The 25,966-nt window shown below is 46.6% G+C and overlaps 1 protein-coding gene across 1 annotated transcript in view; it reads left to right on the plus strand.

Annotated features, from left to right (window-relative positions):
* The window catches only part of CRACR2A (calcium release activated channel regulator 2A), a 191,660-nt gene that overhangs the window by 130,038 nt on the left and 35,656 nt on the right, over positions 1-25,966 (plus strand). The window contains exons 4-7 of the mRNA XM_063135038.1: positions 2,569-2,664; positions 5,635-5,822; positions 8,865-8,936; positions 22,593-22,641. Coding sequence (XP_062991108.1) covers positions 2,569-2,664; positions 5,635-5,822; positions 8,865-8,936; positions 22,593-22,641 — 405 coding nt within the window. The remainder of the gene's footprint in view (positions 1-2,568; positions 2,665-5,634; positions 5,823-8,864; positions 8,937-22,592; positions 22,642-25,966) is intronic.

The raw sequence follows: 25,966 nt of genomic DNA on the forward strand, positions 1-25,966 counted from the left end.
GGGCTTCTGTAGGAATCTGTCTTTGCAGAACTTCACTCAGGATTCTGAGAAAGTTTATTAAATGTTCCAGTTAGTACAATGAAAGTTCTTTATTTGATTACATTTACACACAGAGAAGTTGCCTTTCGAGGCAATTTCTCAACAATAGATTGTGCCTCATTTTGCTCAAACATAATTTTCTTTGCCATACTAATTTTGGAAACATGAACTATGGCCCGGAACGGGTATCTGAACATGGTTTTGGGGCAACATTTGGAGCTTTTTATATTTGTCCCACCATGTCATGTGCATCTGATGAGTTTGGTTGACTTACCTCATTGGGAAACTGCCATTATGGCCCATTTTGCGCAATACGCGTTTTTGCCCGGAACAGGTATCTGAACGGGGTTTCGGGGTATCTTTTGGAGCTTTTTACATCTGTCCCACCTAGTTATGTGCGTCTGGTAAGTTTGGTTGACTTACCTCACTTGGAAGCTGCCGTTACGGCCCGTTTTGCGCAATACGCGTTTTTGCCTGGAACGGGTTTCTGAACGTGGTTATGGGGCAACTTTTGGAGCTTTCTATATTTGTCCCACCATGTCATGTGCACCTGGTGAGTTTAGTTGACTTATCTCATTGGGAAGCTGCCGTTACGGCCCATTTTGCGCAATATGTGTTTTTGCCCAGAACGGGTATCTGAATGTGGTTTCGGGGCAACTTTTGGAGCTTTTTACATCTGTCCCACCTAGTTATTTGCGTCTGGTGAGTTTGGTTGACTTTCTTCACTTCGAAGCTGCCATTACGGCCTGTTTTACACAATACACGTTTTTGCCCGGAATGGGTATCTGAACGTGGTTTCGGGGCAACTTTTGGAGCTTTTTACATCTGTCCCACCTAGTTATGTGTGTCTCATGAGTTTGGTTGACTTACCTCATTGGGAAGCTGCCGTTACGGCCCATTTTGCGCAATATGTGTTTTTGCCCAGAACGGGTATCTGAATGTGGTTTCGGGGCAACTTTTGGAGCTTTTTACATCTGTCCCACCTAGTTATTTGCGTCTGGTGAGTTTGGTTGACTTTCTTCACTTCGAAGCTGCCATTACGGCCTGTTTTACACAATACACGTTTTTGCCCGGAATGGGTATCTGAACGTGGTTTCGGGGCAACTTTTGGAGCTTTTTACATCTGTCCCACCTAGTTATGTGTGTCTGGTGAGTTTGGTTAACATACTTCACTTTGAAGCTGCTGTCCCTGCCCGTTTTGCGCAATATGCACCGTGCACGGAACGGTTATTGGAATGCAGTTTCTTTGCACCTTTTGTGGCTTGTTGCATCCCTGCCATGGAGTTATACTTGACTGGTGAGTTTGGTTGATATCGCTTGTTCAGAAGTGGCCGTTCCGGCCATCCCGTTCTGTTCCGGATGTTGTTTTGGGAGTTCTGGGGTTAATAGTGATATAATATTGGAATGGTTTTAGTCCTAAAATATTGTTCCCATGTGTTGCTAACACATGCCACTGTTTTTGGTATGGTTTTTTAATATAATGCGGTCGTTCCGGCCTGTTCCGTTCCGTTCCAGCTTTTACACCGTCCCGAAATTAAGCCTAATAAATCTTAGAAATGTGGGCTGTCTGACCTCGTTTCTTGTGAAGGCTTGAGAAACTTCACAGAATTCAACACAGCTGCGAGAGATTGTAAATCCAGACCCCCGAGCCTCCTGCTTTGCCTTGGTGACAGGACCTTCGCCGTTCGCCCCAACAAGAAAACTAAATGGGTCAGCATAAGGGAGTAAGTCTGGTATTCTCCTGACCTTTCCTTTTGATCTGAGATGGTTTCTTCTGCTGGGGGAGCCCCCCCTCCACCGGCTATTTTGAGCTGCTTTGTTCTCCGCTCTCTGCGGAGTGTTCAGTCCGACATAGCACCAGCACCGGAAGTCCCATAAGACAAGTGTTTTATTGGATGCTCATTACTGGGCAATGACAGGTTTTTGTGGGTTCCTCTCACGACACTGTCTGCCTCCCGTGTGCCCCCGCTACTTCTATCCTTCGTGGAACAAAAATTGCCCCTGGTAAGTCCGTATTATTTTTTAAAGATGAACGTTGCCACTATCGCCTGCTGTGTGCGATAAAGGCAGCCCCTGAATAGGCTACATGCACTTTTTACTTCCTCTTTCCTCTCCCTGAGAGAAAGAGGAAGTACCGAGCAACAAAAAAAGGGCCCGGGAAGCATGATTCCCCCCTCCCCCGTCTGATGGAGCTCCCTGTACGGGTTTTTGGTGATGCTTTGTCTGCATTGCTAAAAAGAAAGTTACCTCTTTGTTTTGCTGATTTATTCAGGCCGACCTTTAACATGTAAACTGGGTTGGTGTTTTATTAATGTGTTTTAATTGTGTTTTTAATCTCTTTTATATTTTATTTGTATTTGTATTTATTTGAATTTTAGTACTGTTAGCCATCTCAAGTACCATTTCTGGCAGAAAAAACAACATATAAAATTAAGAAATAAATATATTTCTAGTCTTATTCTGAACACCTGACTAGGGTTGTTAATTAATTAATTAATCTGTTCTTTATGGTTATCTTTAATTTTGCAGGACACTGAGAGGTTTCAGACTCAAAGTAAGGATCTAGAGCATAAACTTGTAGCAAAAGAGCACGAACTGGAACAACTGGCCCAGAAACAGAAATGGGTATGTGAACTAGTGGTGGCTGGTGCCCACTGGGGTTGATGAGATGGAGGGCAGGACAGCTAATGGTAGGCAGAGCCTAGGGGATACTATAAGCAGACAGCTATAACCCATTTCACACAGAGGCAAACTTGATCCAAATAGGCAAGTCACTTGACAGAGATCATGAATGCAAGGAAGTGTTTGGGTCTGGTATTCACAATACACAATACACATTCTTTCAAGTGTACATTCCCCTGCTCTGTAGCAGCAACCTATTGCCCAGAAAACTTTGAGATAATGCCTGCAAAGTAGAGGGTTGCTGATCAGGAAGATCTAGGCAGCAACAGACAAAGCCAGCATTTGAAATCAACACTAGGGTTGCCAAGTTGCAACTTGGGGATTGGTACTATACCCTTGAAAATTCCCAGTGAAGCAGAACAGCGATTCTCCATCTTAATTTTCCCCAGATCCATTCAATTGCCTACTATATTGGCCCTTTGCACTTTATATCATGAGGGTTGGGATGGATGAGGCAAATGAAATGAGGAAGGTTGAGAGAACCCACAGCTGCTGAGTCTCTTGATTCATCCAAAAATGTAAAAGCACAGTTTCAACCTCTAGGGTGCAATTAACACCTATACGACAGGCATAAGTTCCACAAGTTAAAATTTCATCATAATTGAACCTCCCTTCTAGGAAAGCTGAATTTGTTGAAGGAATTGTTTGAGAAATGGGCATGGGGGGGGGGGATGCCAACAATGAATTGGTAGATGCCAAGTTTTTTTTTTTAAAGTTCTAGCACTTGTGTAGAGGAAGCAAATGAACGGCTATTCTTCTTTCATTCGCCCGAGGCAACAGAATGCAGGAGAGCACTTTTCAGCAAGCTCAGCAGCAGCAGCAGCAGCAGTGCACTGGAGAGTCACAGGCTCAGTTCAAACAACACTATAACCAATGGTGGTTTTAGTAGTCAACTGTCAGTCAAATGGTCAACAGCTGGTAATTGTGCTGCCTGTTGGGTTGACTTTTTTCTCAAAATAGCCACTGGAGAAACACAATGCTCTGCAGAGTTGACTAGTCACACAACCGGTGGTTAGCATGTCATCTGTCGGGCTCAGGGTACTATTTTGCAGGGTTGAGTTGATTATCTCGGCTGGCTACAGAGTTCACGGGCAAGAGTGGCCCAAACCACGCCAGCTGCTCTGCTACAGCTGGTACAACTTGCAGAGGCTGCAGGGATAGCACCGGGAGGACTGAGGGAGGAGGGAGGACAGGGAGAGGGGTCAATGCCAGCCCCAACCACTCCACAATTGTGTAGGAACATGTTGTGTGGGGAGTACCTGCAAAATAACCAACTGTGAGTTTGCTACTCAACCCACCATGACTATTGTGTTGTCCAAATGCAGCATCTGAGCAGTAAACCTCACCCTACCCCCTGCATATTGAATAGTTGTAGACTAAAAGAGAGAGTCATGCATTCCCTTAACCATTTTGTGCTTAAGCAGCATGGTTTAGCATGTTGTCTGAACCAGGCCATTGTGTTTTAAGAGTGCATCAGAGTTGAGCAGTTGTGTGGTAGGAGAGGAGGTGGAGCCATCTGGCAGCAGAGGTTTTTAAAGTAAGACAATACCAAGCAATAAGATGTACCCCCAGCCACAAGTGCACAGCCCGGTTAGACCGTTGGGAGACTTTGGCACAAAGAGAGAGAGAGGGATTGTTTGGGGCTGGAGGCTTTGGTTTGACTGCAATGACTTAGAGAGACAACAGAGGCTGCCCAGACAACCCAGAGACACCTGTTGTAACTTAGTCCCACGGTGCTGGCATGCAATGCAGGGCATTAGAAAGAGGTTCCCAGAGTCGCGTGTTTGTGCTGGAAGTAGACAGGAGTTCAAACTCTAGATGTGCGAAGTGGTGGCAACACACAAGCCTTGAGGAGCTAATGTATAAAAGTGAGAAATATGAATGGGTGAAGTAGTGTCCGCCACCCACAATATCCATCCTAATGTTGGAGTAGAGAAACTTGTGACAATCATACACAAGTTTTTTAAAAATTGAAATTTAAAAATAAAAAAGCCATCCAGCTGGCCAGCAGCAAACCCTGTTAACAGCAGCAGCGGCTTGCAACGAGTGAGGATACAGTCAGAAAAGATATTTGAGGGAAGGGGAGACTGCATCACACAGAGCATAGCAAAAGCTTCAAAGTACAGCAAAAGCTACAAAAGTAGGAATGAGTGAAGTTAATTTCAGATACATAGAATGTCTCACTTGTTCTTTATTCCAGTGATTTTAACATTAAGATGTTATGTAGAACAGATTTTTCTTAATTGTGTGCTGTAAAATCAGATATGTGACCAAGACTATATGGGCACTCCCCCCCCCCCCCCCTTGGTGCTGGACATGCTCCCTGGAGGCCAGACATGTTGGTGGGCACGCCTCCTGGGGGGGGGCGACCAAGTTGTTTTTTTGTTTGTTTTTGTTTCCAAAATATGGTCACCCTAGGGCAGGTGGCTGCCAGCATAGGAGCCAGGAACCAGCCAGGTTATCAAGTTTGGAATCCAGACATTATAGTAGCCAGCATTTTTCTTAATTTTTGCCTGTTTTTAAACTGGTGGCCTTGGCAATGAGAATGATAAAGGCCCCCAATCCCTTGCCAGTTCTTTTTTCAATCCCTCCAGTTAGGGTAGAGGGAGAGGTCAAAGCCTGCATGCAAACAAGATGGCTGTCCAGGCCCGAGCTCTCCACCTTGGCCTAAAAGAAATCCTATTAGGCAGTAAACATTGAGCCCTCAGAGAACTAGGGGGCAAGCAAGTGCGCCATAGCAACGGTGGCCTCCTGCACCTCCCACCCAAGAAGCCCTTTGGGACTCATTAAGCACCGCATTCCATGCTGTTAACAATGAAAGGCTGGAAACACATAATGAATGACAGCGGTATATTTGGATGTCTAAATATAGCAATTGCATTTTTAAGTAGTGATTTCTTCTTTCCCATACAGTTGGAGGGACAATGTAAAGACTTGCACAATGATCAGCATGACACCAAAGTGGAAAATATGAAACTGAAGCTCACAAACCAAGAGCTGCAGAATGAACTGGAGAGAGTATCGCAGGAGTTGATTATTGCACAACAGCAGTTGCAGATACTTCAGGATGAAGCCAAAAAGCTGCAGGAAGAAAAGGAAATGTGAGTTATATATAGAACCTTGAATTCAATTGAGCTGGTGATGAGGTTAATGCTCTACTGCCACGTAATTCATACTTTTCAAAGCTGCCAAGGTTTGAGAGACTACTATTTTGCATGCACACTCACCCAGAGACATGCACAAACAGCCTCAAATTTAAGGGACAGAAAGTCTCTATGGAGAAATGTATTTGGCAAATGCTGCAGTCTTTGACTGAGAATATACAGCATTTTTTTCAGATGGCTTTCAGGAGCAGTGTTTCTTGTGGAGTACACATACATGAATTGTTTTTGTTCACAGTCTTTGCAGCTTTTTTAGTGATTGAAATCCTGCAAAATCTCTTTTTCCAAAAAGCGTAGCAGTAGGACATAATAAATGAATGCACATTACAGGCAACAATAGCCGTATCTGGCTGTGTTAACTATGAACCCATGAATCTGCTCTCCCTCTAAAGATATGCCAAAATTTGGGGCCAGGTTGTGCTATTTTGTGCAACAAACCCAGAGTTTTGTGCTACCACCCAGACGTGTGAACTGATACATTAATTGTGGGTTTGTGCTTAATGTGAAATTTAAATAAAACCTATCCAAGTAGCTTAAGAGCATCTCATTGAATAGCTTCTGATCCATGTCTTCAAGGTGTTAAAATGGAGCTACCACTAAACATAACAAGTAATGAAGATCCAAAATATTTCCCTCCTTCTTAATTGTTGATATAGTCTAGTCCCATGTCCTTGGACTCTCAGATCTCAGATCTTTGTCCTCGTGTCCCCCCAAAAAACCGTTGACACACATTACTGGGTTCTTTTAAGCATGTAAAGAAGAGGAGGGCAACTACTTGTGGTCTGAGGGCCATTTTTGCAACCAGCTCTCCTTGCTGAAGGCTACCCTGGGAGAGAGCACTCAGTAGCGCTAAAACAGCTACGTTTGGCTTGTTAGATCAGTGGACAAATTTAGTGAACCCTCTCCTGAAAAGGACCTCCCTGAACCCAGAGGTATGTAAGAACTACCACTCTATCGATAATATCCCCTTGGGGGCAAGGAGCTTGTGCGTGTGGTTGCCGGGCAGCTTCAGACATTCTTGGAGGAAACTGTTTATCTGGACCCATTTCAGTTGGTTTCAGGCCAGGGCACGGCACTGAAACAGCCTTGGTTGCTCTGACCGACAACCTACACCAGGTGATAGACAGGAGGAGTGCTACCCTGTTGATCTTCCTGGATCTCTCAGCAGCTTTTGATACCATTTATCATGGTAACTTACTGGACCGGCTTTGCGAGATGGGAGTAGGAGGCACTGTGTTGTGGTAGTTCTGCTGTGGATGTCATATATCTTGACTTCAGCAAAGATTTTGACAAAGTGCCCCATGACATTCTGATTAACAAACTAGCTAAAAGTAGCTAGATGGAACAACTATTAGGTGGATTCACAGTTGGCTACAGAATCGGACTCAAAGATTACTTATCAATGAAACCTTCTCAAACTGGGGAGAGGCAACGAGTGGGGTACTGCAGGGCTCAGTCCTGGGCCCAGTGCTCTTCAACACTTTTATTAATGATTTGGATGAGGAGGTGCAGGAAACGCTTATCGAATTTGCAGATGACACCAAATTGGGTGGGATAGCTAATACCCTGGAAGACAGAGTGATCTTGATAGGCTGGAGTGCTGGGCTGAAAACAACAGAATGAAATTTAATAGGGATAAATGCCAAGTTCTACATTTAGGGAATAGAAACCAAAGGCACAGTTACAAGATGGGGGACACTTGGCTCAGCAATACTACAAACGAGAAGGATCTTGGAATTGTTGTAGATCGCAAGCTGAATATGAGCCAACAGTGCGATATGGCTGCAAGAAAGGCAAATGCTATTTTGGGCTGCATTAATAGAAGTATAGCTTCCAAATCATGTGAGGTACTGGTTCCTCTCTATTCGGCCCTGGTTAGGCCTCATCTAGAGTATTGCGTCCAGTTCTGGGCTCCACAATTCAAGAAGGACGCAGACAAGCTGGAGCGTGTTCAGAGGAGGGCAACCACGATGATCAGGGGTCTGGAAACAAAGCCCTATGAGGAGAGACTGAAAGAACTGGGCATGTTTAGCCTGGAGAAGAGAAGATTGAGGGGAGACATGATAGCACTCTTCAAATACTTAAAAGGTTGTCACACAGAGGAGGGCCAGGATCTCTTCTCGATCCTCCCAGAGTGCAGGACATGGAATAACGGGCTCAAGTTAAAGGAAGCCAGATTCCAGCTGGGCATCAGGAAAAACTTCCTGACTGTTAGAACAGTACAGCAATGGAATCAGTTGCCTGGTGAGGTTGTGGGCTCTCCCACACTAGAGGCCTTCAAGAGGCAGCTGGACAAGCATCTGTCAGGGATGCTTTAGGGTGGATTCCTGCATTGAGCAGGGGGTTGGACTCGATGGCCTTGTAGGCCCCTTCCAACTCTGCTATTCTATGATTCTATGCTCCTACTTGCAGGGCCGATTCCAGAGAGTGGTATTGGGGGATTCCTGTTCTACCCCATGGCTATTAGGCTGTGGTGTGCCACAGGGCTCTATTCTATCCCCCATGCTGTTCAACATCTATATGAAGCCACTGGGAGAGGTCATTAGAGGTTTTGGGGTTGGGTGACATCAGTATGCTGATGATACTCAACTCTACTTCTCCTTGTCGTCAGAGTCAGCTGGGGCAGTGAAGGTGCTGGACCTTTGCTTTGGTCATGTAAACAGCAATTTCAGTCCAGGACCTGACTAAAAACAGACTTAAGTTAAAAACTATGCTATGCCTATATAGAAAGTTTTTCTTTTCTTTTTCTTCTTTCTTTCTTTCTGTTTGTTTTGTTTTGTATTTCTTTGGAGCTGTGTAAGAACTTTGTGGGAAATTTGTTAGGAGCAGGTATTCCAAAAAGTGATAATTATGAATTTTGCCATTACCTCTATTATTACAGAAGCCACAGTAGGGAAGGCAAAGTACCCATCCCTGTGGCATTTTCTCTAAGCAGTAGGGCATATTGGGTTTTGTGTGATACTTGTTATATTTCTCCTCCAGTGAAGTTTACAGAGTTACAGAAACATTGCAGAGGGAGAAATCAGGGCTTCGTAAGCAACTGGATTTTTTAAGGTAAGAATGCAAGGATGGATTTGGGAAACGGTACCATGCTGTTCTGAAGGCTCTCTCCTATTCTGTTGCCACTGCTACAGCAGCTCAGAGCGGCTACCCACTGCATGTTGGGAAGAATAAGGGGAGAAGGGAAAGGTGGGGGGAAAGGACAGAGGGAGGGTGACGGCCTGTTTGCCAGTGGGGAGCAGCAGCGTCGTGCCAAACCCACGGCCAGAGGAGCCCACTAGAGGCAAGGGAGAGAGGCTACATGAAGGGGGCATGGAGGGGTGGCTGAGAGGAGGGCCGTGGCACTTATACAAGGGGTCTGGCTGGCTGGCTAAGTCTGAGCTCTGCACGTTTGCCCTGGTTTACCCTTGAATTATCCGCCCTCGTTTCCATAGTGTGTGAAAGCCTGATCGACTTATACCTTTGTGCTTTTATGATTCATTCATCTTTACACCTCTCCTCTTGTGCGCACCAGCATATCACTGTTCTTCCACTGAGCTGCACATCCCGCCCCAGATCTCCTTGGTACCTCCCCCTACAATTCATTGGTTGGTGGTAGTTGGACACCAGATCACCGAGGGGGAGGAGCTGGAGGGCATGTTCCCACACTTCCGGGAATGCAGCCTCCAGCCCTTCCCAGAGCCATCCGGGGCTTTACCTGGGCCAGCACCATTGCACAGGCCCAGAACAAGCCCCAGATGGCTCTGGGAAGGGCTGGGCTCCTGGGATCTAGAAAAGCCAAGCCAAGCCCCAAGCCAAGACAAAGCATCAAGGAGGGGATTTCAAATAATAAACACAGCGATAGCGTCTTCCTTCTTATGACTTCAAGCCAAGGTGCTGCTGCTGCCGCCGCCGCTTCCGGGTTCCAGTGAATCTCCACCTCTTACTCCCCTCCCCTCTGTGGGCGATTTTTATTTTTTAAAAAAAAAACCTCCTTGGCCACTTATTAGCAGAAACGTAGGAAACGAAGATATTTTACACACTTTTCGAGTATTGAATCCGCACCCCTGGCCCTGCAGGTTTGTGCATTATAATCAATATTTTACCAATAATTTCAATAATATGCAAAATATTTAGCAATTCTTCTCTCGTTGACCTGGTTGGGTCTATTACAGCCCTTAACATACAAACTCTCCTGAAATGTGGACAATATTTTGAACAAAAGTTACTTACTTTTCTTTTTCATCAATGATTTCCTTTTTTCTTTTACTGTTTGTTTTATTGGCCCATCTTCAGTGGTAACATACTTGATTTTTTTTTAATTTACAGTGCAATCCTAAACTTGTTTAATCAGCAGTAAGACCCATCATGCTCAATGGAGCATGTTTAGGATCGCACTGTGTCTTTAAGCCCCAGACTGTGGATAGGTTGTCCCCCCAGCCCAATTCTGTCTCCTGTCTCCAACCCTGAAGCAGCTAACTGGTGTCTCTCCCCCTCTGTGCATGTCACTCTGAATTCAGAGGCCAGGAGAACATGGTGCAGTGGCTACAGTGCTGGGCTTGGATGTGGCGAAAACCAGGTTCAAGTCTCTGCTCAGCTATGAAGCTTTTGGAAAAGCCCCGGATCACTGAGGGGGAGGAGCTGGAGGGCGCGTTCCCGCACTTCTGGGAATGTGGCCTCCAGCCCTCCCCAGAGCCATCCACGGCTTGTTCTGGGCCTGCGCAATAGCGCTAGCCCAGGAAAAGCCCCGGATCACCGAGGGGGAGGAGCAGGTGTTTTAGTCCCCACTCGGCCATGGAAACCCACTGGGAGACTTTGGGCCAGTCACAGACTCTCAGCTCATCCTACCTCACAGGGTTGTTGTTGTGAGGATAAAAATGGAGAGGAGGAGGATTGTGTATGCTGCCTTGGGGTCCTTGGAAGAAAAAAGGTGGGATATAGATGCAATAAATAAATAAAATAAAATAAGAGCCATGCTGGATTAGAGTAAGGTCAATCTAGGCCAGCATTCTGTTCACACAGTGGCCAACCATGAGAAGCCCACAAGTAGGACATGAGTGCAACAGCACCCTCACACCCATGTACCCCAGCAATTGGCATGCATACGCAGACTGCTTTTGGTACTGGAGGTAGCATAGAGCCATCAGAACTAGTATCCATGGACAGCCTTCTCCAGTATGTACAAATAAAACAGCAACAGTATCCTGCCCAGAGGCTTAAAGCCTTCCAAATGGGTGGCCATCACAACATCTTGTGGCAGAGAATTCCATAGTTTAATTATGTACCTGGGGTTAAAATCAACAGCCCTGGAGCCCCGGGGGCGGAGGCAAATCAAATCAAATCAAATTTTATTTGCACCAAGCCATTGGCCATTGCAATTTAGAACAATTAACTGAACATAAGGCATAAAACAGACAATAAATGTCTTGAGTTCAAGAAAAAACAAAGTCCTTAACATATAAAACTCAGTATCTCCAAGCAAATCATTAAATACAGTTAAGGCTAAAATTATGTAATTTAAAACTCAGGGTGCAATTGCAGCCCTCATTTTAATAGCAAAACTGCTAAAAAAAAATTGCAGTTTTTGCTGTAACCATCCTGTTGGAATCCTCAAGAAGAAAGTTCACATAATAATCAGTTGAACGCCCTGGATAAGGGGATAATAAGGGGGTTATTAACTCTTCGCAAGTATTTCTGTACATAGAGCAAAATAGCAGAACGTGGGCAATGGTTTCAGAGTTACCATCTCCACAGATACATACTTGATTATGGAATGGAGTTCTCCTATTCAGTTCTCCTATGTGCAGAAGGAAGCACATTGAGGCGTGCTCTTGAAAAGGCTGTTCTATGTTTAGGGTATGTGAGCTGCTGTAAATATACTGGTGTCTTATCTGCAGGACTAAATGAGGACAGTTTAAGATGAGGACTCGATTTCCCCATTGTGGACAAGCTATTTTGTCTTTCGATGTCCAATAAGCGCTGTTTCAGAATTTCTTTTGCTTTGGGGAAGCCTAAACCTAATAGGTATTGAGATGAAAAGCCAACTAAATTTAGCCTCTTATTAGCAGCTTTCATCCAGCTGCTTTTATGGGAGTCTCTCAATATCAGGGGGAGTAGACCTGTGGCAGTTCGATGCAGCCACAGCCAATAAGAAAGTGTCCTCATCCAGACCTGTGTGTGGATAGAGATAACACCAGCCTCAAGCTGTAAAGCAGCATTAGAAACAGAGTTAGGTACTGCAAAAAATTGTCTGAGAAATTTGGTCTGCACAATCTCCAATGATTTTAAATTGGTATCAGCCCAAGTTGGAATCCCAAAGAGCAATTGGGCTATAGGCTTGGCTTTGAAGACTTCGAGAGCCGCAGGAATGAAATTACGCCCCTTCGTTCGATAGAAATGCAAGAGAATTCTAATGCTTCTTGTAGCTTTTTCAATTATGTAATCTTGCTGGGCTGTCCATATTCTAGAATATTGAAATACTTTCCCCAGATATTTGAATACTTTAACTTGCTCAATAAGGTGCCTATTCAGGTGCCATTTATGTGGTTTATAGCTTCTGGAAAATACCATTACCTTCGTTTTGTCATAGTTGATTATGAGATGGTTGTTGTTGTTTTTTACAATACTGGGAAAATGCCCTTAATAGCCTCCTTAGTCCTACTTCAGTCTATGTTAGGATTACTGCATCGTCTGCATACAATAAATTAGAGATCTTCTTTGTAGCTATTTTTGGTGCGTGAAAATTGGGACATGATAAGAATTCAACAATATCATTTATGTAAAAATTGAACAAAATGGGCCAAAATACATCCTTGCTTGACCCCTTTGGATGATGAAACTGGATCAGTCAGACCACCGTCCCTCGTGCATCTTATTTTCAACCATGTGTTGCTATACAGGCTTTTGATCAGGAAAATAACTCTTCTATCTATGGATGTTGATATCAATTTTTCCCAAAGTCTCGAGTGAGAGATTGAGTAAAATGCTGCCTTTAGCTCAATAAAAGCAACATATAAGGCTCCTTTGTTTGTTTTTGTTTGTTTGTTTGTTTTGTTTTTTACATATTTATCAATTAGATGGGTCAAAACCAAGCAATGGTCTGTTGTTGTTATTATTATTATTATTATTATTATTATTTATTTATATAGCACCATCAATGTACATGGTTGATGTACATGGTTCTGTAGTTGATCTACCTTGTCTAAATCCAGCTTGTGCATCTGACAGGAGGTTTTCATCATCTAACTGTAAGGGATGGATGAATGATACTGGGGCTGTTCTGTCTTTTAACGTGTTAATTTTATTATTATGGTTCATAGGAAGAGGGAGATAAGAGGCCCAGCTGCATGGGGGAGAATGACCAGGAACCGCCTGAGGCATGTCCGCTTGGCCTTGAGAGACATTACCATCTCAGGCGGAGGTGTGAAAGATCTATGTATGAAAAGCCAAGGGGAGGGGGAAGGAGTTGGAGAAAAGAAACTATGAAGTATACTTTGTGGGGGGAGTTCAGTGCAGCTGGCTGACTCCATGGCTGGGTGATGTATGAACTGTAGTTTTAGTTTTCTGGCTTGCTTTTTCTGGGTTCTTATATATATGCATGTTTTAATAGTTTTTAGTATGCTAATCCCATGTAACCTACCCTTATCCTGAAATAAAGGTCTTAAACCTCCAGATTTGTGAGCTGTGTGTGTCCATTCTGGGGATCTGTGCTAAATCCAGTCTAAAGGCCAGCTTGGCTGGTGCGTGCTTCCTTTACATGGTGGGCTGCGCTGGGATTCGACACAGATCCGGAGGAATGAGGCGCTGGTAGGAAAAGGGAGAGTGACGAAGCATAAGTTTGAACCCAGACTAAGCAAGGTCGAGTAAGCCAGCCAAGGATGTCTAGGAATCAAGGAGAGATAGCTCCAGGAGCAGAGTTATTGGGGGCGACCTCTCCAGAGGGAGCGAAGGGGGAGTCCAGTCTGGCCACGGTCGAGTGGGGGATGCAGGGGACACCCAGCTCCGAGGAGAGGGCCCGGAGGTGACATGCTGCACAGCTCTGGATGCCAGGCCAGGAGCGAGAGAGGGCATGGTTCGAGGTCCAACCGAAGATTTCATTTCCCGCGGTGATGATGGAAGGAGACACCTCGGGCGGGCAGGTTCCGCAACCACAGGGAACCCCGCTGCTTCAGACCCCTCGTCCGCAGGGAATGGCGGACGGAAATGGCCCGGCGAGGGCTGAAGGGGAGAGCGAGGAGAGGAAGGTGCAGCGCATGTATACTGAATGCTTGGAGTTGATGTCCAACCACCTGCGGATTGTGGAGAGGGAGAGAGGGGGAGCGCTGGGGGAGCGGTTCGACCGATGGGCCTTCCCGATGTACCAGGAGGGAGATGATGTGAGAGCCTTCCTGGCCCTCTTTGAAGATGTGTGCGATGAGCTGGGAGTTTTGGAGACCCAAAGGATGAGTCTGTTGCGGCCACAAGTGACGGGGACTTTGAGAGAAATGATAGCCACCATCCCTCGAGAGCTACGCCATGACTATACGCACTTCAAGGCTATAGCCAAAGAGAAGTTTGCCCTCACGGCAGAACATTGCAGACAAAAGTTTCGGCAACTGACCAGAAACCCCAAAGAGACGTTCGCTGCTTTCGCCAACCGGATGATGACAGCTATGGAGGCTTGGATGGATGCGGAGGGGGTTAAAGATTTGAAAGGAGCCAAGAACCTGGTGGCCAAGGAGCAGCTCTATCGGCAGTTCCCCGAAAAGTATGATGCCTGGGTGGGAGAAAAGAACCCCCCGACTTTGATGGAAGCAGCGAAGATGGCAGACCGTCTGCAGGCGTTCGAGCGGAAGGGAGCCGGAGGGACCCCGCGACCTATGGAGGAGGGCCAGGAGAGACATCCGGGAGGAGTGTCGGTGGAGAAGAAAATGGCGTGGCCTGGGAAGGAGCACCGGGAGAAAGGGAGTGCACCAGGTGGCGTGGCGGCGACCAGACCCCAAGCGAGTGGGGGTTGCTTCTACTGCAAGGAGCCGGGGCACTTGAAGCGAGAGTGTCCCAAGCTGGCGGCCAAGCATGCAGGAGGAAGTGGTGGTCCAGCCCCTTGGCCGGTGGTTCAGGCGGCGGCGGCCCCACCGGCACCGGCGTCTCCGGTGTCCAACTGGAGCGACGACAGTGAAGGAGAGGTAGCTGACCTGGAGTGAGAGTACATGCGCACCGAACCAGCTGGAGTGGCGCAGGCAATGGCGACCCCAGGGAATCCCGGTTCCAAGATGGCTGTCTCCATGCGGTTGGTGACCCCGGCCCAGCTCCAGTGGAGTCGCAGAAAATTCTGTAAGTGCGCGGTGGTCGATGGGAGGCCGGTTCGGGCTCAAAGAGATACCGGCGCGGACCTTAGCAGTGCCCATGTAGGTCTGCTCAAGCCAGGACAAAAACTTGTGGGTCGAACTGTAACCGTGACCCCGTACGGGGTGCCTCCATTTGAGGCACCGCTGGCTCAAGTGAACATTGAGTACCGGGGGTGGAAGGGAGAGTTAGTTATCCTCACGCACACGGAGGGGCCAGCCTTCCTTTTAGGTAACGACTTATGTTTTAAAGTTACCCAGCTCGCGGTGACGACCCGGAGGAAAGCAGCCCAACAAAAGGGAGAGCCGGGGGAGGAAGATTTAGCGGGCCCTTTAACAGAACCTTCCAATAGCAAATCTTCCAAGGAGGGAGGGGAAAGCGGGAACCCCGACCCGGCAGTCTGGACACGCCGGAGTTTCGCCAAGAGTTACAGCAGGATCTCACTCTACAAGAGTGCCGGGAGGCCGCGGGTGGCCCGACGGAGGGGAGAGGGAAAGTGGGGACGGCGGTGTTCGCTTGGGAACGGGGAAGGCTTTACAGGCAGTTCTCGCACAAAGGAGGTGGGGGGGGTTAGAAAGGAAACAACTGGTGGTGCCCCAATCCTCCCGGGGGAACGTGTTGGAAGCAGCCCATGAATCATAGAATAGCAGAGTTGGGGCCTACAAGGCCATCGAGTCCAACCCCCTACTCAATGCAGGAATCCACCCTAAAGCATCCCTGACAGATGGTTGTCCAGCTGCCTCTTGAATGCCTCTAGTGTGGGAGAGCCCACAACCTCCCTAGGTAACTGATTCCACCGTCGCACTGAGTTACTGTGGGGGGGACATTTGGGGATTCGCCGGACGCTGGAACGAGTGAGCCGGGACTTCTACTGGCCCGGGATTGCCCAAGAGGTATGGGACTTTTGTTCCTCGTGCAACACCTGCCAGTGAGTAGGGTTCCCTAAAGATCATCCAAAGGCCTCCCTCCGGCCATCGCCTATTACCGAGATACCGTTTGAGAAGATGGGGGTAGATATATTAGGACCCTTTAGCCCAGCCACCCGGTCCGGGAAAAAGTACATTTTAACGTTAGTAGACTATGCTACCCGGTACGTGGAAGCAGTACCCCTCGCGGTCATCTCCACCCCGCAATTGGTGAAAGCCATGATGACGATTTTTACCCGAGTGGGGGTCCCCAAGGTCTTGGTCCATGATTTAGGAGGAGGATTCATGTCTCAATTGCTGAAAGAGATCTGGAAGCTAGCCGGAGTGCAACAGTGTACCTCCGCAGCCTACCATCATGAGGGGAATGGGCTGGTGGAACGATTTAACCAGACGTTGGGAAAGATGTTGAAAGCATATGCCACCAACATGCAACGGATTGGGATCAGGCCCTACCCTACCTTCTCTTTGCGGCACGGGATGCTAAAAGTGATAGCTTGGGGTTCTCAGCCAACGAATTGGTTTTCGGGCAGGAGCTAAGAGGCCCCTTAAAGTTGTTACGGGAGAGTTGGGAAGGACGGACCGCTCCTACTCCAGTCTCAGTGGTGGCTTATATGCAAAATTTACAGAATTTATTGCGGGAAGTGCGGGAGGCAGCCCAGGAGAATCTGGCTCAGGCACAGCAAACCCAGAAGAGATGGTACGATAGGATGGCAAGGCAGCGGGTATTCCAGGAGGGAGACAAGGTGTTGGTGTTGAAACCGCTGAAGCCGGAAAAGCTGGCGGTTAGGTGGGAGGGCCCCTTGGTGGTAGAAAAGAAGCTAAATGAAGTTAACTATTTGCTAAGGGACCCCGACCGCCAGCGCCGCGCCAAGGTATATCATGTAAACATGATGAAACCATACCTTGAGCGGGGTGTGTGGGTGTGCCAAGTGGGGAGGGGGGATCCCCTAGATGCCAAGGCCGGGTTAGACGTCTTGGCTAATTATCGAGGAAAGGAGGGGCTAGCCGACATTCAGGTTCCGTAGGAACTGACCCCCCCCCCCCCCCAGCAGAGGAAACAGCTGAAGCGGTGTTTAGGGAAGTTTGAAGATTTGTTTTCGGGGTTGCCAGGGTGGACGTCACTGACCACGCATTCCATTGACACCAGAAAGCATCCGCCAATCCAGTCCCCACCTCACCGGCTGAATGGGAAGCAGTTAGAGATAGTAAATAAGGAGATCGAGGAAATGCTGGCCATGGGAGTGATTAAAAAAGGCAAAGCCCATGGTCCTCGTCTCTCGTGCTCGTGGCTAAAAGGACGGTTCGGTCCGTTTTTGTGTGGACTTCTGGAAATTAAACAGTGTCTCCACGGTGGCGGCTTACCCCATGCCCCGCACGGATGACCTGATAGAAACACTTGGGAAAGCCAAATTCATCTCCACGCTTGATTTGACCAAGGGATATTGGCAGGTGCCCCTAGATGAGGACACGGCTTTGAAGTCAGGCTTCTCTACTCCCAGGGAGCACTACCAGTTTACGGTACTTCCGTTCGGGCTCTCGAATGCACCGGGAGGCTTTCAAAAACTTATGGACCAGGTTCTGGAGGGGCTGGGGGCTTTTTCATGTGTTTACCTGGATGACGTGGCAGTGTTCAGTGACAAGTGGGAACAGCACTTATTGCATTTATCCCAAGTGTTAAGCAGGCTACGGGAGGCCGGGTTAACTGTGAAGGCCTCCAAGTGCCAGTTTGGGAGGGGAGAGGTGACCTATCTGGGCCATAGGGTGGGACAGGGAGCGTTAAAGCCTATGGAAGCCAAAGTGGAGGCAATCCAACAATGGCCTGTCCTCCAGATGAAGAAACAGGTCCAGTCCTTCTTGGGGCTAGCCGGGTACTATCGGAGGTTTGTCCCTAATTTTAGCCAGCTTGTAGCCCCCTTGACCGAGTTATGCCGAAAGAGACAGCCGATATGGGTGCAATGGACGGAAGCATGTCAGCTGAAACAGGCCCCAGTCCTTCGAGCACCCGATTTCAATCGGCCGTTCGTGGTTCAAACGGACGCCTCGGAGGTGGGTTTAGGAGCGGTACTGTTACAGGAAGGTGAGGGGGACAGCTACAGCCCGTGGCATTCATTAGTAAAAAGCTTCTGCCTCGAGAGAGAGCCCTGGCTATCATTGAAAAAGAATGCCTGGCTATAGTATGGGCAGTGGGGAAACTACGGCCGTACCTGGGGGGGTGCCCATTTCAGATTTAAACCGATCACTCCCCGCTCTGCTGGCTGGCCCAGGTAAAAAACACCAACCAGAAACTGCTGCGGTGGAGCCTGGCCCTACAAGATTTTGATTTTACCATTTCCCATATAAAAGGCAAAGAGAATGTGGTGGCGGATGGACTGTCTCGGAGCTTCAACCGAAAGGGGGGGAGTGGGAATCAAGAGGATAAACCCCTGCCCCTGCGTGGGCACAAAAGAGAGAATAAAGTACAGGGGTCAATGTGTAATAAATTAAAACAAGGTATGGGTAGGATGGAATTTTCTAGAAATACCATCTTAAGGGGGGAGGTGTAAGGGATGGGTGAATGATACTGGGGCTGGTCTGTCTTTTAATGTGTTAATTTTATTATTATGGTTCATAGGAAGAGGGAGATAAGAGGCCCAGCTGCATGGGGGAGAATGACCAGGAACCGCCTGAGGCATGTCCGCTTGGCCTTGAGAGACATTAACATCTCAGGTGGAGGTGTGAAAGATCTACGTATGAAAAGCCAAGGGGAGGGGGGAAGGAGTTGGAGAAAAGAAACTATAAAGTATACTTTGTGGGGGGAGTTCAGTGCAGCTGGCTGACTCCATGGCTGGGTGATGTATGAACTGTAGTTTTAGTTTTCTTCTTATTTTTATTTATTTATTTATTTATTTATTTATTTATTTATTTATATAGCACCATTAATGTACATGGTGCTGTACAGAGTAAAACAATAAATAGCAAGACCCTGCCGCATAGGCTTACATTCTAATAAAATCATAATAAAACAATAAGGAGGGGAAGAGAATGCACCAAATAGGCAGTATAAAAGTCAGAACAAGTCAAGTTTTAAAAGCTTTAGGAAAAAGAAAAGTTTTTAGCTGAGCTTTAAACGCTGCGATTGAACTTGTAGTTCTCAAATGTTCTGGAAGAGCATTCCAGGCATAAGGGGCAGCCGAAGGAAATGGACGAAGCCGAGCAAGGGAAGTGGAGACCCTTGGGCAGGTGAGAAACATGACATCAGAGGAGCGAAGAGCACGAGCGGGGCAATAGTGTGAGATGAGAGAGGAAAGATAGGAAGGAGCTAGACAGTGAAAAGCTTTGTAGGTCAACAGGAGAAGTTTATATTGGATTCTGAAGTGAATTGGAAGCCAATGAAGATATTTCAGAAGTGGAGTAACATGGTCAGAGCGGTGAGCCAAGAAGATGATCTTAGCAGCAGAGTGGTGAACAGAAACCAACGGACTGATGTGAGAAGAAGGAAGGCCAGTGAGAAGAAGGTTGCAGTAGTCCAACCGAGAAATAACCAATGCATGAACAAGAGTCTTGGCAGAAGAGACAGACAGAAATGATTGAATCCTGGCTTGCTTTTTCTGGGTTCTTATATATATGCATGTTTTAATAGTTTTTAGTATGCTTATCCCATGTAATCTACCCTTATCCTGAAATAAAGTTCTTAAACCTCCAGATTTGTGAGCTGTGTGTGTCCGTTCTGGGGATCTGTGCTAAATCCAGTCTAAAGGCCAGCTTGGCTGGTGCGTGCTTCCTTTACACTAACCAGTCGAGTAACTTGTTATACAGGTGTTTTGCATACAATTTACCAATTGTACGCAACAGACTAATTGGGCGGTAATTTGCTAGATCAGTTTTTGTGCCTTTCTTGTATATGGGAACGATTACTGCAGTATCCCATTCCTTAGGGATTATCCTTGTTAAATCAATATAAGTAAATAGAACAGCCAACAAGGGGGCCCACCAGTTGATATTAGATTTTAGAAGTTCTGGAGGTATAAAATCTATTCTGGGCGCTTTGTTTTTCTTTAATTGAGAAATGAGATCCCTGACCTCATTTGTTGACACAAGGGGCCATTGGGGTAGATTCTTTGGGACTTCCATAAGCTGATTGGCCCTGACATTGCTCACATAGCTGTCAGACAACAGTACCTGATAAAAAAAATCCATTCGTCTGGACTAATTACACATTGGATAAGTGCAGACCTCGTCCAATAATCCTGACAAAGTGCACCAGAAAAGACAAGTATCTTTAGCATGAGAAGCTTCCTGCAATGAATGCCAAGCGCTTATCCCATCCTGCCATTTTTTCTTTTTGATCAATGCTATGTACTTCTTTCAACTTATTATGTACTGCTTCAACCAGGATGCAGAGCTGGTATTTCTATATTTTTGATAAATTCTAATCATATAACTTTTAGCCCTTTTACATTCATGGTCATACCAGCTTGAATTAGGTATAGAGGTTCTCAGTCCCATGTTAGGGCAGGGGCAAATAATACCCCAAGAAGCAGTAGGTACTGGGGGCAGTGGAAAGCATTTTATTCCTGTGGTGTCTTGATTGCAGTGATTTTAAAATGCAAAAGTGCACATGCTCAGAATATTTTGTTTTTAATTCTTGGTTGGCAAACAGGTTGTTGTTGTTTTAACATATCAGGAATGCAGAAGCAGTTGGTTAGGGGCCAAAAGAAGTTTTACTTATGTGCTTTATAACTGCAATAATACACATCGCCATTTAAAGTTGGGGATGGTGGTGCTGTAAGTCCATTAAGTTGGGAGATCCGGGTTCTAGTCCCCACTCAGCCATGGAAGCTTACTGCGTGACTTTGGGCCAGTCACAAACTCTCAGCCCAGCCTACCTCACAAGGTTATTGTTGTGAGGATAAAATAGAGAGGAGGAGGATTATATCCACCACCTTGGGTTCCTTGGAGGATGGTGGGATATAAATGTAATAAATAAATAAAATGTAAGCTCTGTAACCTTGTAACTTGTAGTCAGATGTTTTGATAGTGGTATAGTAACAAGGTTTGGTAGAAACTCACCACTGAGGCCATATGGTGGGTGCTTATCACAGGTTCTCCCAATAATGTACAGCTAAAAATCTGAAAAAGCCTATGCCTGGAACAAGATCTTTAATATAAATTGACTAATATAAATCTAGTTTATATTACATCTCAAGTGCTACAATGTTTCTTGTTTAGTATTAAATCACAATCAACAGGCCTGAGAATAGATTGCTACAGTGACCCAATCATTCTTTCTCTCTTGGTTCTCTACCCTTATCTGGGAATAAGTCCTATTAAACTCAGTGAGGCTTCTTGCTTCTGGTTAGCACAGAATCCTATGCATGCTGGCTGTGGAATGCTGGGAGTTGTAGGACTTTTTTCTGGTTAGAGGATTGCACCTTCTGCCTCCCTTTTTAATCTTTCTTTACCACTTATTTCCTATTTTCTGTTAAGTCTAGCACTAGGGTGCCCCCTCCTATCCACACTGTTCTTTAGCTTTTTTGGGGGGGCTAATAGAGGACCTGCTTTCTTTAGAAAAATGGGGGGGGGATACATTTTCTTTTCTATTGATCTTGTATGAGGGCAGCAAAAAGAACTACCACAAAGAAATTTGTACAGCTACTAAAAATACATGTTAATTTCAGATACATTGAATGTCTCACTTGTTCTTTATTTCAATGATTTTAGTATAAACATATTATGTAGAATAGGTTTGTCTTAATTGTGAGGTGTAGAATTAGACATGTGACCAAGGCCACACACCCTTGGGGCTGGTCATGTCAGGATGGGCCTGCCATGTTGGGCTGGGCATGCCTCCTTGAGGGTGGCCATATTGTCCTCCTTTTTGGTTTCAAAATATGGTCACCGTAGCAGTGTCCCAGGTTTCAAGACCGAGATCTCCCTCCCTTCCATTGCTGCAAAGGTGGTCACTGAGAGGGAGGGCAGAGGGGGTTTAGAAACTCATCAAGCAGGGGGCAGGGAAGAAATTGGATCCTGTTATACACCTGATAGCAACATTTCTGGGGCCTAACATGGTCTGAATTGAGCTCAGAATAAACCAAGCTATATTCTGAGGGCTGGGTTTTGTTGTTTTTTGTTTAAAAAATGTTCTGCTTTCTGAGCCTTATTACAAACCTGAGTGGGGAAGTTTGCTTCATCTTTATTTACATTCGTGCACATGCAGTAGAGTGAAAATGCATCTTCCCTACCTAGAGATTTAGGTTCTAGAGGCCCAGGGATAAAACCCATAGAATTCTGTTACACATGCATGTATGCTACCAACATTTTTCAGTGGCATCCCGTAATTATCCCCCAAAAGCAAAATAGGGATAAGCCATGGACAGTGATTTACCAGGGAAACTATCTCCCCATCCACCCATGGGACGGTGCATTGATAAACAGGGACAGTTGAATAATAGTCTGCAACTTCTATATTGCTCTCCTTTCTTTTGGATTCTCCCTATTACAGAGAAAGGAACAAATATCTGAGAGATGAACATGACATGTGTTTACACCAGGTAAGTGTGTGGCTTTGTAAGGAAGGGTTCTTCTGGGCCTTGGGTGCACTTGGAAAATACTGAGACAATACACCTCCTGGAAGATTCACACCTATGCATATGCCAGATTTATGACATTGAGGGGGGCTGGAGGGCTGTCGAGATGTTCCAGAAGCCCCGAGGTGGCTCTGCGCTGGTGCTGGGTCAATTCTATGATGCAGCAGCCACGTCGAAGCTACTGCGGGACTTTACAGAGAAGCTGTGAATGAAAAAGTCAGGACTTACCCTGACTTTTTTCTCTGGAACATGGCAAGTACTGTGCATCTGCCATCTAGTCTTGCTCAGGAGTCGCGGCAGAGATGTGGCCAGGGCAGAGGAGGATGGCAACCCCTGATTGGTCGCTGTCTGCCCACTCAGGGAGCGATGATCCAGCTGCTTCCTCCCCCCAGTCAAAGTAGACGGACAGCAAAGATGTAGCAGCCACTGGTGCTTGTCCACCACCAGAGGCACCAAGAAGGTGCAGTTTGCTGGTGGCTGAAGGAGGTGTGGGGTTTCCTTTAGCCGATGGAGCACAGGGGCAGCAGGGCTGCTCTTGATCCTCCATGTGCGCCAGTTCTGGAACCAGACCTGGGGTAGAGGGTGAAGATAGGGGGTAGTGTGAGGGGGGGCGCACCTGGCTTTGTAAGGAAGGGCACTCCCCCTGACAGGTATTCCCCCTTCTTCCTGTGAGGCCTCCCTCGCTCACTTGGATCTTGGCTCGCCATCCGTGTGAGCTCGGCCAGGCGCTCCCAGGTGCCATGGGTAGGGCAAGGCCCCAGCTGAAGGAAATCCCACACCTTCCTTCAGCGTTGGGATTAGCCACCTTCGCCCAGCAGCAGAGAAAGCACGGGATTTTACTTATCTCCACCATATAGATAGATCCTGGGATACAACACCAACAAAGCACAGCATTGCGGCCATCAGCAGTAGGGGCAGCATTGGATCCAACCCAAACTTTTAACAATTTGAATAGCCCGTCTGGAAGGGCCATAGCAGAATGAGGAGCATGTGGACGTGAAGAGGAGGTTTACACTTTCATCTCACTGCAATCCCAACAAGCCCCTCCATTCGGCTATTAGTTACAAGAGAGAAGCTGCTTTGGGAGCAAATGGGAACTTTCCTCCAGAGGAAAATAACTGCATATATAAAATTGTGAGAGCAGTGCTTATTTGGTCTCATTGGCGAAGGGACAAGAACAAACTAGACACACAGGCATAACTGGGTAATAAATTGGCCACAATTTTATTGACTCATTTGAATAGGCTTGGCAGCAGCATAGGGCATGGATCCTGTAATCGGCCAGCCCACTTGCTGACCGATTCCCCTTTCTGGCCCTCATGCCAGGGGCACTGGTGGTGGATGGTAGGGCCAGGGACACACCGTGGCATGGGCCACTAGTGTGAACCCCTTTCCACCTCCCCGAACGTGGCCAGCTCACAGCCCCCATGTTGGTCTGGTCTTGGCGCCACGTCCCCGAGATCCCTCATGGGAATCCTCACCGTGGGGAAGCAGGGAGGCCAATCCCGCTCCCCCTCACCAATGGATCCTGCTCAATGCCTATCATGCCACAAGAGGTGGGGGAGGGTGTCCTTTACCAAACCTTCCTCACTGCCACACCTATTTTTATTATTATTATTATTATATTATTATTATTATTATTATTATTATTATTATTATTATTATTATTTATTGCATTTTTATACCACCCAATAGCCAAAGCTCCCTGGGCGGTTCACAAAAACTAAAACCATTCAAAGTATAAAACAAACAGTATAAAAACATGATATAAAATACACGTTAAAAAGCTATTAAAAACATACCACACATGATTAAAACTTCTTTAAAACATCCTTAAAACATTCTAAAATTTCACTGGATAGGCCTGCCGGAATAGATCAGTCTTTATTGCTTTTTTAAACTCTAAAAGACTGTCAAGTAGACTAATCTCCTCCGGCAGGCCATTCCACAATCTGGGGGCAGCAGAAGAGAAGGTCCTCTGGGTAACAGTTGTTAATCTAGTTTTTGCTAGCTGAAGTAGATTCTTCCCAGAGGACCTGAGTGTGTGGGGCAGATTGTATGAGAGAAGGCAATCCTGCAGGTAGCCTGGACCCAAACCATGTAGGGTTTTAAAGGTAATAACCAACACTTTGTACTTCTCCCGGAAGTTGCAAGCAATTCTAGACACTGCCTTATTCATTTCCCCCCTGGCCACCTTGACTGTCTGGGTCTTTGGCCACCTCCACACTTGTCTCTCAGGAGCTCCATCCGAGACTCATCCATTCCTTGAAGCCTATTAACCTCCCATGTATGATGCTGGGCCCGGAAATCCACGCTGAAGAGTTATTGCTCTGCAGCTGTAAACAAATAACATTAGTGATGAGAGGCCCTTTGTGGGCTGGTGTATGATCTGTTGGTAAATTCCACAACCAATTTTAATTTATATCTATTTATTTAATCCACCAGCATGCCTAGCTCAGTTGCAGCTGATCCAATCCTGAATTAATATAAGCTGAATTCATGAATAGTGAGGGCCAAGGAGCTAATACTAACCAATAGTATGCTCAACAACCGTACCGCTAAGATTCTCATGCTGCCATTAGGTGGTGGAACTTCGCCCCTTGCTTAACAGACTCCTTTAGGTGAACGAGGCGGCCCTTTCCCCTTTGAGCAGTTTTTTAAACTCCTAATGTTAAGGCATACACTTTCCCAGCGGTGCTGTGTCATGGACATCAGTGATTCGCCTTGTGACGTCTGTTCCATTTGTAGCAACTAGTTCACACATCCTTAAGACCTCCAAAATCGTAAGGGTGAAGGCCCCCCTGCATCATTTCACCTTGAACTGTAACCAATCTAACTTAGAGGTGATCTAGCCCCACTAAGCTAGCAGAGTAACATTGTAGGCCTCCCCCATTGGGTGTTGTTGATCATCTCTCGCGCAAGCCTTCTACTGACCTTCCAGCCCCTAAATGGGTTCAGGGGTCGGGCTCACTATGAATGTTACAGAAAGGTAAAATGAGTTGCTCCTTGGATGTACAAGGTTTGAAGTGTGCCCTGGTTCTGGCAGGCTGTGAATATAGAAATACCATCAGTTCTGGTGGGTGCCAGATGCTTGGTCGCAGTGTTTATTTTGGCAGTGCCCACAGGCCATCTGGGGAAGGGGTCTGGTCTGAGTCCTTCCTCTAGTGTCCCAGAATGGAAATCTCTCCTCTTGGAGGTGAGAGAGGGCTTCTGCTATATTGCTATTTACACCTGGAACATATTGTGCTGAAAATCCTGTGCAAGCTGACAACTCTCTACTCCTGTCCTC

This window comes from Elgaria multicarinata, chromosome 9 (assembly GCF_023053635.1).
Source record: "Elgaria multicarinata webbii isolate HBS135686 ecotype San Diego chromosome 9, rElgMul1.1.pri, whole genome shotgun sequence".
NCBI classification, from domain to species: Eukaryota; Metazoa; Chordata; class Lepidosauria; order Squamata; family Anguidae; genus Elgaria; species Elgaria multicarinata.